This window comes from Otolemur garnettii, unplaced genomic scaffold, assembly GCF_000181295.1.
Source record: "Otolemur garnettii isolate 467f Iridium unplaced genomic scaffold, OtoGar3 scaffold00105, whole genome shotgun sequence".
NCBI classification, from domain to species: Eukaryota; Metazoa; Chordata; class Mammalia; order Primates; family Galagidae; genus Otolemur; species Otolemur garnettii.
Window position 1 is genome coordinate 3,052,361 of NW_003852500.1, and position 13,885 is coordinate 3,066,245.

The window sequence follows — 13,885 nt, forward strand, 5'->3', positions numbered from 1 at the left end:
GCTGTGAACTGTGACACCATGGCACTCTACCAAGGGCAACATAGTGAGACTGTCTCAAAAAAAATAAAAAGAAAGAAAAGAAAACTTAGGCGGCGCCTATGGCTCAGTGGGTTGGACACTGGCCCTATATACTGGGGTGGTGGATTTGAACCCGGCCCCAGCCAAACTGCAACAAAAAAAATCTGGATGTTGTGGTAGGTGCCTATAGTCCCAGCTACTCTGGAGGCTGAGGCAAGAGAATCGCCTAAGCCCATGAGTTGGAGGTTGCTGTGAGCTGTGACACCATGGCTTTCTACTGAGGGAAATAAAGTAAGACTTTGTCTCTACAAAAAAAATAAAAATAAAAAAATTAGCCCAACTCAGTGGTGTGCATCTGTAGTCCCAGCTATTCTGGAGGCTGGGGTAGGAGGATCACTTAAGCCCAGGAGTTGGAGGCCAGACTGGGCAATATAGCAAGACCCTGTCTCTTAAAAAAGAAAAGAAAAAGAACACTTGGAGGATGGGACAATAGGAGGGGCTTAAATTTGGTCCTTTGGTTCCAAAGGAAGCCGTACTCACTCATCTGTCTTGAATCTTTACAAATTCCAAAGGCCACTGGGCTGCTCCATAGGCCAGAGGAGCCCCCAATTGTACTATCATTTGTCACATGGGGGTGTCCCTGAAGCAAGGGACTCTCATGAGACCTCTCAGGCCAGAGAGGGGCACCTCCCTACCTAAGATCTCATACACACAGCCAGTTAATAAAGACCAAATTTAGAAGTTTGTATGCAGGAGCTATTAAAATCACACGGAGTAAGAGTTGTTCACACCCCCAGGTGCTATCCCCGGCTTCCGCTCCACAGTACATCTAGCTGGGGGCCCAAGGCACTGAATGATGGCCGATCCTGTGGGCTAGGAGCCCAGCACAGCTTCATGAGCTCGTGAACCTGAAGGGGATGGGAAGAAAATAGAGTCGTGACGGAGCTGGCAGAAGGACCTGACTCTCATTCACAGTTTTAAAACACAAACTAGATTCCACTCCATCTTTGCTCCACAACCTCCCATGGCTCCCTATGGACCTTAGAATAAAATCAACAAAATCTCAACCCCTCCCTCCATTTCATCCCTCCAACCTCCCTTGTCATTGGTCACATGCAGTCATATAGGCTTTCATCTCACTATCATTTAAAGGCACCAAGTTGATTACTGCCTCAGGGTCTTTGCATCTACTGTGTCCTCTGCTGGGAATCACTTCGCAGCTTTACTCATAGGTGGGCTCCTCTTCCTTCTCCTTCAGGCATCACTCCTCTGAGAGGCCCTCCTCAACCACCCCATCCCACCCTTTCCCCCTACCAGAATGTTCTTATTACCTTTCTACTGGTTACTGCGAGGACAGGGTTGAATCTGTTCTCTCTGAGCTAGGTCCCTAGTGCACATAATTGGCATTCAATACTTGTTTGTGAATGGAATGAATTTATGAATGACCAGGCACATGACAGACACTTTCACGAAAGTGATGGTTATAAATCCTGAGAGTCACTACCATTTATGGGGCGCTATGTGCCTTGTTCTGAGCTGAGCAATCATAGGTATTAATTAACATGATCTTTCCCCACCCTATAAGGTACTATGATTCTCATTGTGGAAATGGGCAGACTGAGGCTCCCCTGAAAGCATTTGTGACGTGCCACACAAGGAAAGAGCAGCCAAGTCAAGGCCAGTATCGCGTTCAGCTTCACACTCTAGCCTTTACTTTCAGCTAGCTTGCCTGAGATCCCAGCCAAATCTATAGGTTGGGGAACCGAGGAGGGCCTGCAGCACTCACCTCAACAGGACAGGCAGGAGGCGCTGGCAGCCTCTGACCTTCCTCCAGTAGTTCCAGGAGGCGACAGAGGGCAGGGGCATCTCGATTACATCCCATCATCCGCAAGAACTCCTGGGGCCAACAGAAAGAAACCCTTGGGGGAGGGGTCCTCTGTGATGAAGAGAGGAGGGGTTGCCTTTGGTGAGGGTCAGCATGGTGAAGGAGGGTCGTCCCTGCGGGGACAAGATGGAGCCAGGACAGAGGGAAGGGCCTATGATAGCGGGACTAGGTGATCCCAAGCTACTGAAGAGGACGCAGTCCCGGGCAAGATGGAGTTTGGACACTAGGGGTCCCTGGACTCACAGCCGAAGGGCTGCAGCTTTTGTCGCTGTAGGTGAAGAGCTCGTACAGGACGACCCCGAAGCTCCAGACGTCTGACTGGCGGGAGAAGATGTTGTCCGAGAGGGACTCAGGGGCGTACCTGGCGAAGATAGGAAGTTCTTCAGACGCAAGGGTGGGACAAAGGACAGGAAGGAGGTAGCCTTGGAATGGGTAACTAGTCAGGGTGTACGGACGCTGTGAGAGGGTGGGTCCGGGCCCCGGAGTCTGTGAGATTAGTGGATTCTACCAATACTGTGACATGCCTGTAGAGCCACGGTTGTGGGGGGCGGGGCAAGATTTGGGGGCAGGGACAGGATGAAGCCAGGACCGAGGGAATTGGCGTGACCAGAACGCTGAGTGAAACTAGAAAGGTTTAAGGCCGGCCGAGCTGGGAAAGGGCGGGGCTGGGACCAGCCCAAGGCTGCGGAAAGGGGCGGGGCTTGTGTTCTGAGGGGGCGAGGCAAGGGCTGGAGCGGAGCCAAGACGTGAGAAAGAGCGGGTCCCCAGTGTTGGTACCCACCAGAAGATGGGGCTCTGGCCCGGCTCGCGGACCACGTAATAGTCTTTGTCGAGTGGCAGCAGTTTGGCCAGGCCAAAATCGGCGATCTTGACGTGCGCCTCGCTCTCCACTAGGATGTTCCGGGCGGCCAGGTCGCGGTGCACACAGCGGCGGGAACCCAGGTACTCCATGCCCTGCTTCCCGGGTGGGGTGAACATGCAGAGGGATCCCAAGATGATCCAACAGGTACCCCAAGTCTGACTTGTCATCTAATCCCAAGCCCCAACCCCAGCCCAGACCCCAAGCCTAACCCGGTAACAGACTCATCCTCCATTCTCTCACGCCCGCCTCACACCTTGCAGATCTGGGAGGCGTACAGAAGCAGCCGGCTGGAGTCCACGCGGGCGCGGTTCCGCTGCAAGAAGTCGCGCAGACAGCCGCTAGGCAGGTACTCCATGACCAGCCGCAGGCTCTGACGACCTGGAGGAGGCGCAAGGTGTCACCGCAGGGCCCAGTCTTGACTACGCCCTTCATTTTCCCCCACCCCATTCACAGTGGGACCTCCTGGCCCTACAGACCTCATTGTTGCTGTCTGTAAAATGGGAACGGGGACAAAGACACTTATTGTGATAACTCTTAAGCACCTTCCACAATATATTCATTTTAATATCATATGGACCCACTTTTCAGCTGGGGAAACTGAGGCTCAGAGAGGTTAAATTGTCCAGCTGCTAAGGAGTGGAGTCAGGATTTGAACCCATGGCTTGTCTGAATGTGGATAAGCAAGTATGTTCACGACAGCCCTGATGGTTCCACCCCACCCAAAATGACAATGCAGGAGGATGAGGACATGTTTCACAAAGCACCCATAGGCCTTGGTTTATCCTCTGGCAGTTGACTTACCAGGGCCATAGCTGACACCACGGTACTTGACAATAAAGTCACTGTGCAATGCTTTGAGGATCTGAATCTCCCGCTGGAAGTCCCTCTGCTGGTCTGGCCCGCTGTGCTGCAGCTGCTTCACAGCCACCAGGGCGCCTGTGTTGTCACCCAGCGGGTCATAACGGCATAGCTCCACACTGCCAAAGTTGCCCTGAGGGATGGCAGAGCTGGTGTCCACATGCCTAGGTGCTCCCCTACCCACCCAGCCCAGCCCACTTCACCTCACCTTGCCTAGCTGTGAGATGTACTTGAGGTGTCTCTCCTCAAAGATTGTGGGGTCCTGACAGGCATAGAGTTGGGCACCATTCCACAGCCCATCACGGGGTGCCAGGGCACCAGGTGTGGGGTCTGAGAGGAGCTCATAATCTGGGGGTGTACATGGGAAGTGGTGAGCAGTCCGTCTCCTGGACCCTGCTCCTGAGCTGATTTGCTGTGTAACCTCAATCTGCACACTTACCCTCTCTGTGCATTATGGCAGGACCATTGCAAGCCAAAGGGTACCTTGTGGGGATTGAAAAAAGGCACCCTCCTTGTGCAGTACACACCCTGTGCAACTCCACATGGCTATGGAGATGGAGGAACATGGTGAGATTGCATCTCCTGAGTTCTACTGCTATGAGGTGTGGTCACGTCACAGGCTGATGGGTGAGACATGCGGGTGCCTCTCCGGTTCTGACCTATGGAAACTTAGCATAGAGCCCTCCACACTCTCTCTGTCTGCAGAGGATCTAATAGGGACCCAACACCATGGGGTAGGTTGGAACCACAAAGTGAGAGGTTCTGGTGGACGTGAATACCTTCATCAAATAAGAACTAAATATCAGGCTGGGTGTAGTGGCTCACACCTGTTATCCCAGCACTTTGGGAAGCTGTGGCAGAAGAATTACTTGATGTCAGGAATACAAGGCCAGCCTGGGCAACATATCAAGACCCTGTCTCTACAAAAAAATTATAAATGAGTTGGGCATGGTGGCACATGCCAGTAGTCCCAGCTACATGGGCCATGGGCAGCTGAGGCAAGAGGATCACTTGAGCCCTGGAGTTTGAGACTACAGTGAGCTGTGATGATGCCACTGAACTCCAACCTTGGCAACAAAACAAGACCTTGTCTCTCTCTCACACACACACACAAAACTAAACCAAACTAAATACCACCATGTTGAACCTTTAAGCCAAGGGACCTGTTTGTTATAGCAACTATCAGAGCTCATGCTAACTATTACAATCGCTAACCACCCCAATCTTGCCAGACACACAGGGTGGGTTCTGCAGGCAAAACATACTCCTCCCATTGACCCCAATATGACATGGCATCCCTGCCCACCCGGCCTGGCCCAGTGGGCACCTGAAGTGATGAGGTTGTTGAGGTCACGGATGACGGCTCGGAATGAGGGCCTCTGGTCTGGCTCATAGGCCATGCACTGCTGGATCAGCAAGGCCAGCTCTGTCCACTTGGGGGCTGGCAGCTGCTGCCGTTGCTCATAAAACTGAAGTTTCTGAGAGCAGGAGGAGGGGCTGATCACCCCCAATCCACCCTCAGGAGGCTCCACAAGACCCACCCAACCTCCCCCAAACCGGACTTCATCAACCTTCTGTCAAAGCAGAGGTTCTCAAGACCAATATTAGGTGGAGTGCTCTAACCTTGGCAGGATCCAGGGTGCTGATGGGCATTGTGACCCCACTGAATACTTCCCAGACTGTGGCACCGAAGCCCCACTTGTCAGCTTCCAGGCCAAGTGTCTGGGCCTCTTGGAGACATTCAGGGGCCACCCAGGGGATCCTGTCAGTGAGCACTGAAGGAGCAGGGATGGGGTCAGGAATCCACTCCTAGGCCCTCCTAGGCCCCTCCCTCCTTCACTTCTAGTCACTTACTTTCCAGGCTTAATACAGTGGGGCTGACCCCAGGGTCACTCAGCTTGATGAAGGGAGGGCTCCCATCAGCCCCCTCCCGAGCCAGGAGCACCTTCCGGGCTGAGACATTGCCATGGGGGAGACCTTTGTCCTCCTAAGTGGGCCAGGCATAGAGAAATACCAGGGAGGGTTTGATGAATAAATATTTGTTCAGAAAACTCCTATACATCCATCTAAGCCCACCTAGTACTGCTCAAACAAACTCCAGCATCCTCCCTGGATTCCTAGCATCCTTTCTTACTTTATGCGGATCTGTATCCCCTCCCTTCTCAAATGTTATCCCCCACACCTTGGATCCCCACTGCCTTTGAGACAAAGGCAAATCTCCCCAATACAGTGCTCATGGCTCTTATTCAGTCTTCCCATAAGCTTCTCTTCTACACCTCCCCACCTTGGTCTCCTGCCAGTTGAACTGCTTGATGAGTACCCAGGTGTACAACTATCTAGCCTGCAAGCCTTTGCCCAAGCTGTTTCCTGACATGCCTTTCATCCTTTCTCCTTTTGATGAACTCCTACTCAACTGTCAAGGCTCAAACTCCAGTGGTCCCTCTTCTAGGAAGCCTTTCCACCTTCCCAGCTCTATCATTCACTACTCCTCCGGACATGCATGGATAACCAGTGGTTCCCTTCTAGTATTCTCATACCTGCCCTCCACTTGCATTCTTACCAAACTCCTAACCATGCTACAGAGTCCCTTACCAATTCCCCTTCCACCCAGAGGAAGCCTTCTTTCCCAGTGAATGGAGGGTGGAGTAGGCAAAGGAGCACGCACCAGATAGTTGAGGGCATAGGCCAGCTGTTTGATCACCTGCAGCTTCCAGCTGGCTGGCACCAGGTGGCCACGCTTGCGCAGATATGTGTCTATCGCTCCTAGACATATAAATTCCTGCACCATGGTGCCTGGTGGTTAAAGGGAATGGTAGGGTTGGGAGGTGGAATTGCACTTGTGCTCAATAGGCTTTGCCCCACTCCGCCCTTGGGAGTCTCTCAAATTCTCTAGTCTGGCTGCTCCTTTCCCTACCCCTCCATTACTCCCATCCTCACCCCTCCTCTTCCCTATCTCCCACCTCTGAATTATTTGCTTGAAATGCCTGAAAGGTGCTGAGCACTCTCTATATCTCACTTTCAAACCTTTGCATGTTTTGTGTCCTCTACCTAAAACACCCCTCTTCCTTCTCTTCCCTAATTCATACTCACTTTGGCCCTTCCAGCTCAGATGTGTCCTTGCCTACCTAGAAGCACTGCCTGAGCCCCAGACTGGACCAGCCACCTTGCTGATCACCCGTATCACCCTGTTTACACCTCATTATGGCCTGCTTGTCATATTCTACACTCCGCCCAGCACCTAGGACTTACTGGACTCCTGATAAATAACTGGTGAACTGAAATGATGAAATTAAGCTTAGAAAGGTTATATGCCCTGTGCAAAGCTGCAGAATGAGACTGGAAATCCAAGTTTGTCTGATTTGAGATAATGCTGGGGCCTGCTACTGGTAGGAACCCGTACCTACTGCCCAAGGGGTGGTAAGTGAGACATATGAGTATAGGATGATGGACTCTGAGGGACATTGGGCCCCATCCAGGCTGGGCTCGGTGTATTGTTGATGCTGCCATGTATAGGAAGAGCAGCCTGGACTTGAGAAAGGAAGGGGTGGGGTGCAGGGGGGCGGGTCTCACTGTCTCCAGCCATGCACACGCCATGGAGCAACACGAGATGCTGGTATGACACTTGGCTCATCAAGCTTGCTGCTTCCAGGAATGACTAGGGAAGGTGGGAAGGGAAAGAAGATACATAGATTCCTCTCACTCCAGGATCAGACCAAGGATCCCAAACTTGGAGCTCGCAAACCAGCCTCAGGAGGAGGCACTATCCAACATGAGTGCACACAAGGCTAAACAATACAATTTTCTTTTTTTTTTAAAGTTAATAACCCCCAAAACAAGGGGGTTTTTTTTTTTTTCCAGTTTTTGGCGAGGGCTGGGTTTGAACTCACCACCTCTGGTATATGGGGCCAGTGCCCTACTCACTGAGCCATAGGCACCACCCCCATTACAATTTTCTGATGGGGGATGGAAGTCCCACAATAGTCTACCTCAAGTCTCTCAGATATAGGTGGAAGATTTGGGGATTTGGGGATTGAGAAGGCTCAAGCCTTCCACCGTGTGGTCCAGCCTCTCTCCTCTTCTTTGCTTCCTCCTCTTCAGCCAATTGGCCTTCTAACTACTCCTTAAACCTGTCAGGCTCAGTCCTGCCTCAGGACCTTTGTACTGGCTGTTTCCTCTATCTGTTGTATTTCCTGTTTGCATCTGAATTCCTTGATCCTTTCATAGTTTATGGTTCAGTGAGGCCGTGGCTACACCTCTGTTGTTTCAAAACTCTATGTGTTATAAATTTCTCTGAATCCACAGGCTATCTCCAGCCAGTCCTGACCCAAAATGTCTCGTCTCCAACCCGCTCACCTCCATGCAGTTCTTGTGCTTGACATCCATAACCTTCAGCAGCACCTCTGTTTCTCGGGCCTCTCCATCTACAGCCTCATGGCGGCAACCCCGGTAAATCTTGGTGAAGGAACCATGGCCCAAATTCTCATGCTGGCGGGTGAGAAGACATTAAGAGATGCCAGTGAGGAAGTTCCTTTAGTATCCTAGCCCCTGTCCCTGGCCCAAGGAAGACATAGGTGCTAGCTCCATTTTACAGATGTGAAGACAGAGGCCAAGGAGGATTGTACCATATGCCTGAGGCTACACACCAGAGGTGGATATAGATCTAAGTCTCTGGACCCCAGTCTGAGGTACTCCCATTTCTTGGGGCCCCTTACCCACTCCAAGCTGTCGGCAGGGATCTTGTGAAATGTCATCTGACTCAGCTGGTATTGGGATTGGGGATAAACAAGGGATGATGTGGGTGAACTGCAACCCCTCCGGACCACAATCAGGTTGGACTTTTCTATGGGGAGAGGAGTGGGAAGAGAAACCAGAGGTCAGAGATGAAAAGTCCCCAAGGGTTAGTTCACTCCTTGCCTTAGTTTGGAGTGCCCCCAGGAGCAGACCCTGAAGTGAGGACTCCAAGGCTTGTAGTTTATTTGAAAGGAGACACCAGGAAGCCCCCACATAGGTATTGAGGACATAAAACAGAAAGGGAAGGATCCCTGCAGGGAGCCCCAATAAGCAGATGGCACTGTGGGCAACCAGGAGCTCAGTCCTGAGGGGGATTCTGGGAAATTCTGCAGAACTCACATGCAGAATTATCTTGTTGATGGGGTTTGTCTAAGAATGAAATTGACCCAGAAGAAGTGAGCGATGGAAAGAAACTAAACTCTAGTGACATGACTCAGAGCCAGCTGTTTCTGGATCTAATCGCACCTTAAGTTTACACTCTAACCCAAGCCAATAGATCACCTTTTCTTTCCTAAACCACATGGATCTGCAGTTTCTTCCACTTGACACAGGAATTGTCACAGACATGAAAAGTCAATTGCTCAGCTCAGGAGAGAGGGTGGGCTTACCTTTAGGTCTAGGGGTACAGCAGGAGGTGAGGGTCAGTGCAAGCCCATCTACGTGCAGCCCACCATCCCAGCAGGCTGCTAGGAGCTCTCTAAGACTACTGTAGGGTCGGCCAAGGTCAACCAGGGAGAAGGTTCCTGAGGAGTCTCGCCGGATGAGGCAGCCCTTGTAGTCAGGGCCAAGAGGGGTCTGCAAAGTGGAATGATTCCTGAGTGGGAGTGCTTCCCTTTCTTTCTAAAGCACCACAAGATCATTCCAATCTCCAGGCCTTTGCATTAGCTGTTCCCTTTAATGGGAATATCTTTCCCCTCATGTTCTTCAGGGACCAAATGCTGACACATTATTCAGGTCTCAACTCAAATATCACCTCCTCCAGAAAGCTCTCTTCTACCCTAGCAATGCACTGACCTGGACACAGACAGTGAGGAGGAAGCTGTTGAATTCTTGTGGGCTGCGACGGAGAACGTAGGAGCCAGGACGTGCACCTGCAGTCTTAAGCTTGTGGATGGCAAAATCCAGACTATGGAAAAAGAGGGGAGGGAACAGAGAAGAGAGTGAAAGAAGGGAAGAGAGAGAAAAAGAAAGAGAGAGAGAGTGTGCTGGTTTAAATTCTGGTCCCTCTGGAGCCTTAAGGTCTTTACCAGCTAACACCCCTCTCCCCACTATTTATAAAATCAGTCAAAAGTTTTGGCCTCTCTTTGATTAAATAAGAGGCTATAGGTGATGCTGGGCGGCTCATCCACCTCCAGGGAATAGCCCTGGGACCCCAGGGGCCAGAGGGAAAAGAGTGGCTGCCCTGGGCAGCAGGGGGAGAACTAGCCTCACTGAGCACTGATTATGCCCCAGGCGCCGGTTGAGCACTTGACCCCTGTCCAGGTGTCCTGAAAAGTGAGGACACTGAGACTTCCAGAGGACAGTGATCTCTGCGTGGTCGCGAGGGACAGGCATGAGGTAGGGGGGAATATACTTACGTGATGGGGCCGTGGCATTGCTCAGCCACCTCCTCCAACAGTCGTGGCGGTGCAACCTCCTTGCAGAAAAAGTGCCGGGAGTCAGTAGTCAACCGAAAGTAGCCGTCCACGAGTGCCACGAAGGACAGCGCCTCAGGTAGCCCGGGAAACTCGGCCTCCTGTAAGGCAAAGACCAATTTTAGCATCCAGTTCAACCCGAGGGCGCCTGTCCAGAGTCCCCGACCTCGGGGGCAGGCGGGAGGGGATGGGGTCCTACACCCACCAGAATCTGATTGTCTGTCCTAGTGACAGTGACTAGGCGGTGCTCCCCAGCTGGACCAACGCGTGGAGCTTGCTTGATGCTAATGTCTATGATTTCTGGAAAGTCGCAGAAAGGCTGGAAGACCTAGGAAAGAGAACAGTTGAGGCAGAGGGTCAAGAGCCATCCCACCAACCCACGCCTATAAACCCCACGCCTCTCAGCCACACTCATCCGCATCCCTATTACTCTCCCTTGCCAAACCCCGCCCCTCCATGATCCCCACCCTCCCTCCCACGCCCTCCTTCTAAGCCCCGCCCATTTAAGTCCATCCCCCTAGCTCAGCTGGCTTCTCCTGAACCCCCCAATTCTCCCATTCTCCGCCCTCCTTAAGCCCCGCCCATTTAAGTCCATCCCCCTAGCTCAGCCGGCCCTCCTTAAGCCCCGCCCGTTTCCCCATCCCTCAATTGTTCCCTCCCCTAGACTCCACCCCCCTACACTCCCCACCCCAGCGCCGGCCAGTACCTGGTCTTCTCCCTGGCTCCACGCGATGCCACTGTCACCAGCCACGCGGAGCAGTCCCAGACCATCCTGGCCACCAGAGGCCCCGGGGAGGCCCACGTGGAAGGTCTCGGCGGCCCCGGCTGGATGCAGCCGGTCCAAGTCCATGATGTACTTGGCCATGAGTGAGTGCCGGTCAGCCTGGCAGGCTGCCACGCGACGCAGGGCCCTGCTCACAGTCCTCCGAATGCGCCGCCGCGTCACGAAGCTCAGGCCCTGGATCATTTCGCGCAGGGCTGGGGGCAGGCAAGTCTTGTAGCTGCAGGGTTGGGGAGAGAAGGAGCTGGCTCTCAGCGCAAAGCCAGGTTTTAGCCGAGGGGCTGGAATGAGATCTCAGTAGGGCCACGAGGAACATACGGACTCTCATTCAGGGGCACGCGTGGGAACAGAACCTCAGTATGAGGGAAGGCCGTTGGCACCCATAGGTCGAAGAGGGACACCACAGAATTTTCAGGGGCAGGAGGTGGGACCTCTTTACTGCTGGAGCTTCCATGGGGGGCTGGCTGCATGGAAGGTCCTGGGTCACCTGCACTCACTGCAGGCTCGCTTGCTTGTAGGGGAGTCCCATGGCTGGGGGAAATGGCTGGGCCCTGTCAAAGCCCAAGGGAGCCCATATTTGCTCATTCCCAGGCAGAAGTCGGACCTCACAGCCCAAAGGTCTTCACCTGATGGTCTTCAGCAGTTCTGCAGGGCGCTTGGCCTGTTCATGAACCATCCGGGCAAGGTCCAGTACCGCCAGGCTGAGACATTCGCCCTGCTCCTTGAGGCTTAGGCCCACGGGGAGATGCCCATTCACCAAGTCACTGCGGTGCTGGGGATTGGCCACAGGAAGCATTAGCCAAGGCCACCCAACCATCAGCCCTGATGCTGTACAGATCCTTCCCCCTTGGTGGAGACCCACAGAGACTCCCACCTGGGCGAAGAGGTGCTCCAGGACTGGCAGGTCAAGAATGGCACTGGCCAAATCCTTGCGTAGTCCAAAGCGATGGCACTTCTCCAGTCCAAACCAGTTGGGGAAGTAAAAGCTATGAGAAAGGAGAGAACCCTGGAGTGAAGGGGCAACCCAGCCCCAGCAGGAGTGAGAGGATGTGTTGAGAGGAGACTCTGCTGAAGACTTAGCCCAGCTTGTGCCATTAATTTGCTGTGTGATCTATGGCCAGAGACCCACCCTGTCTGCTCTCAGTCTCTTCATTTGTGAATGGGCAGTGATTATACCCTCTCTGGGAGGGGGGCACCTCAAGATGCAAGGAGATGATAAAATCGTACAATCGCTGGAGGTTAGGGGCACTTCCTACCGGAGCCTGTAGACCAGGACTTGGGTGCCTGCATCCTCCACAGAGAAGATGTGGCTTGGAGGGAACCAGCAAGACAGGTCCTCTGTGGCCAGGGCAAAGAGGGAGTGGTACACAGGCAGGATACCTACAAGGGACAGTTCCATCAGCTCCCTCCTGAGTATCCCCCACATGGCTGCCAGGGTCACCCCTATGCAGCCTCACCTTCAGCTCTGATAGTGTCCTACCCCTGCTCACACACACTCTGGAGCTCTGCATTGCCCTCAGGAGAGAAGCCATCATATGCTTTATCTCTAAGAGATGACTAGCTATTCCACTTATGTGCCATCACATTTCTGAGTCTTTGCACAGACCATTTCCTCTGCCTCAACTGCCCACCCTATGCACTCTTCTCTATTGCCAAACTCCTACTCATCCCCTAAAGTCCCAGCTCCAAAGTTGATTCCTGCAGGCAACTGTTTCAGCTCTCAATATGGGCCCTCTACAGCCCTATACGTCTCTCTGGCCCACTCCTCCAAAGACACACTCACCACTGGCCTTGGCAGCCTGCACGCACAGCTCCTCAGCCAAGTGGTCTCCAAAGGAGAAAGATAAGCCCTGGGGTGGTCCAGGGCCCCGAGCAGGCAGCCGCACATGTAGGGCACCTGCTTCTGAGGATGAGAGGCTGCAGGAGCGCTGAGGAATCAGGGGTGTCTCCTCACTTGGAGGTGCCATGAGTGCAACCTGCCTGGGGCACAGAGAGAGACATTCCCTCAGTCCCAGCCAGAGGGGCTAGAACATCTGGGGTGGAGGAGAGTGCTGGAGAAAGAGGAAGGGAGGCAGGAACAGAGACACTTTCCAAGATGGACAAAAACAGAATCAGGAGAGGGAGCTGAGTGTGCAAGGTGAGTGGGGAGCTGTGTTGGGGACTGGAGAATATTCCGTACCTGGATTTATGTGAACTAACACCAACTATCTTTGTTGTGACCAAGGCAGATATCTCCAGTCAACTTGCAGCCTCTATCAGTGATTTTCAACTGGTGTGCTGTGAGAGGATCTTAGGTGTGCTGCAAAATTTTTAAAGATCATCAGTTAAATTATTTTCAAAAGAAGTTAAAAGCATAGTAAGTATATTATTTTCTTTATTCATTTTTTTTTTTGTGATCAACATAATTTAAGTGTGCTGTGGAAAGTTAACTATAGGTTCAAGTGTGCCATGAGATAAAAAAAGGTTGAAAAACACTGCTCTGTATCTCCCCCCAACTAGCCTAGTGGGTGCCCCAGTCAGGCATGAGCAATTGATCACAGATACACAGATCTGCCTGACCAGGAGGCAGAATGGATGCTGACAGTACCTATTGGGATTTAGGATAGCAATGGTTTAATATCATTGGTTAAATAGTATGATTTAACTATTTAACATTGGTTAAATAGTATGATTTAGTCATACTCTGTGGTCTTGGGAGCCTGAAGCCCATCTGAAACTGGGGCTGGAAGTTCTGCACCTAATGTGATGCATGCCCTGTGGGGGGGTTCAGTCTGAAGACTAAGCTAACAACAATCTAGTTCTCTCTGTCCCCTCCTTTACTCCTCTATTCAGCCCTGCCCCAAACAGCATCTTCCTTAGGCCCCTCTAGGGCCCTCACAGCAGGAAACTTACCCATGGTATGAGCCCAAGAGGAAACCACTCCCCTGCTTCCCACCCCCCAACTGTGCCTCCCAACCTGAAGCTCTTTCACCATGGGGGGACTTAGAGCTCAGGAGCCCTCCGCTGGATGAGGCAAGGGGTGGGGTTTCAAGCTCAGTGGAAAAGAAGATCTCAGT

General features: G+C 52.6%; 1 protein-coding gene across 1 annotated transcript; it reads right to left on the minus strand.

The window, feature by feature from the left end:
- Window positions 1-429: 429 nt before the first annotated feature.
- Window positions 430-13,112, minus strand: JAK3 (Janus kinase 3). The gene is made up of 24 exons (XM_023517212.1): window positions 13,009-13,112; window positions 12,613-12,809; window positions 12,086-12,209; window positions 11,704-11,815; window positions 11,456-11,601; window positions 10,755-11,049; window positions 10,254-10,376; window positions 9,992-10,149; window positions 9,429-9,540; window positions 9,023-9,209; window positions 8,336-8,463; window positions 7,977-8,108; window positions 7,194-7,278; window positions 6,289-6,416; window positions 5,478-5,610; window positions 5,247-5,398; window positions 4,951-5,101; window positions 3,832-3,971; window positions 3,567-3,756; window positions 3,019-3,143; window positions 2,685-2,857; window positions 2,147-2,264; window positions 1,805-1,915; window positions 430-926 (listed from the first exon to the last, which is right to left on the minus strand). The coding sequence occupies exons 2-24, from the start codon at window positions 12,794-12,796 to the stop codon at window positions 819-821; spliced, it is 3,315 nt and encodes a 1,104-aa protein (XP_023372980.1). The 5' UTR covers window positions 12,797-12,809; window positions 13,009-13,112; the 3' UTR covers window positions 430-818.
- Window positions 13,113-13,885: the final 773 nt, after the last annotated feature.

Coding starts and splice junctions, on each gene's coding strand:
- JAK3 (XM_023517212.1), bottom strand. CDS start 12,796: ATGGCACCTCCAAGTGAGGAGACACCCCTGATTCCTCAGCGCTCCTGC. Junction 10,377..10,754: donor GGAGCCAGGGAGAAGACCAG/GTACTGGCCGGC, acceptor TCTCTTTCCTAG/GTCTTCCAGCCTTTCTGCGA. Junction 927..1,804: donor CTCCTGCCTGTCCTGTTGAG/GTGAGTGCTGCA, acceptor CATCCCCTTCAG/GTTCACGAGCTCATGAAGCT.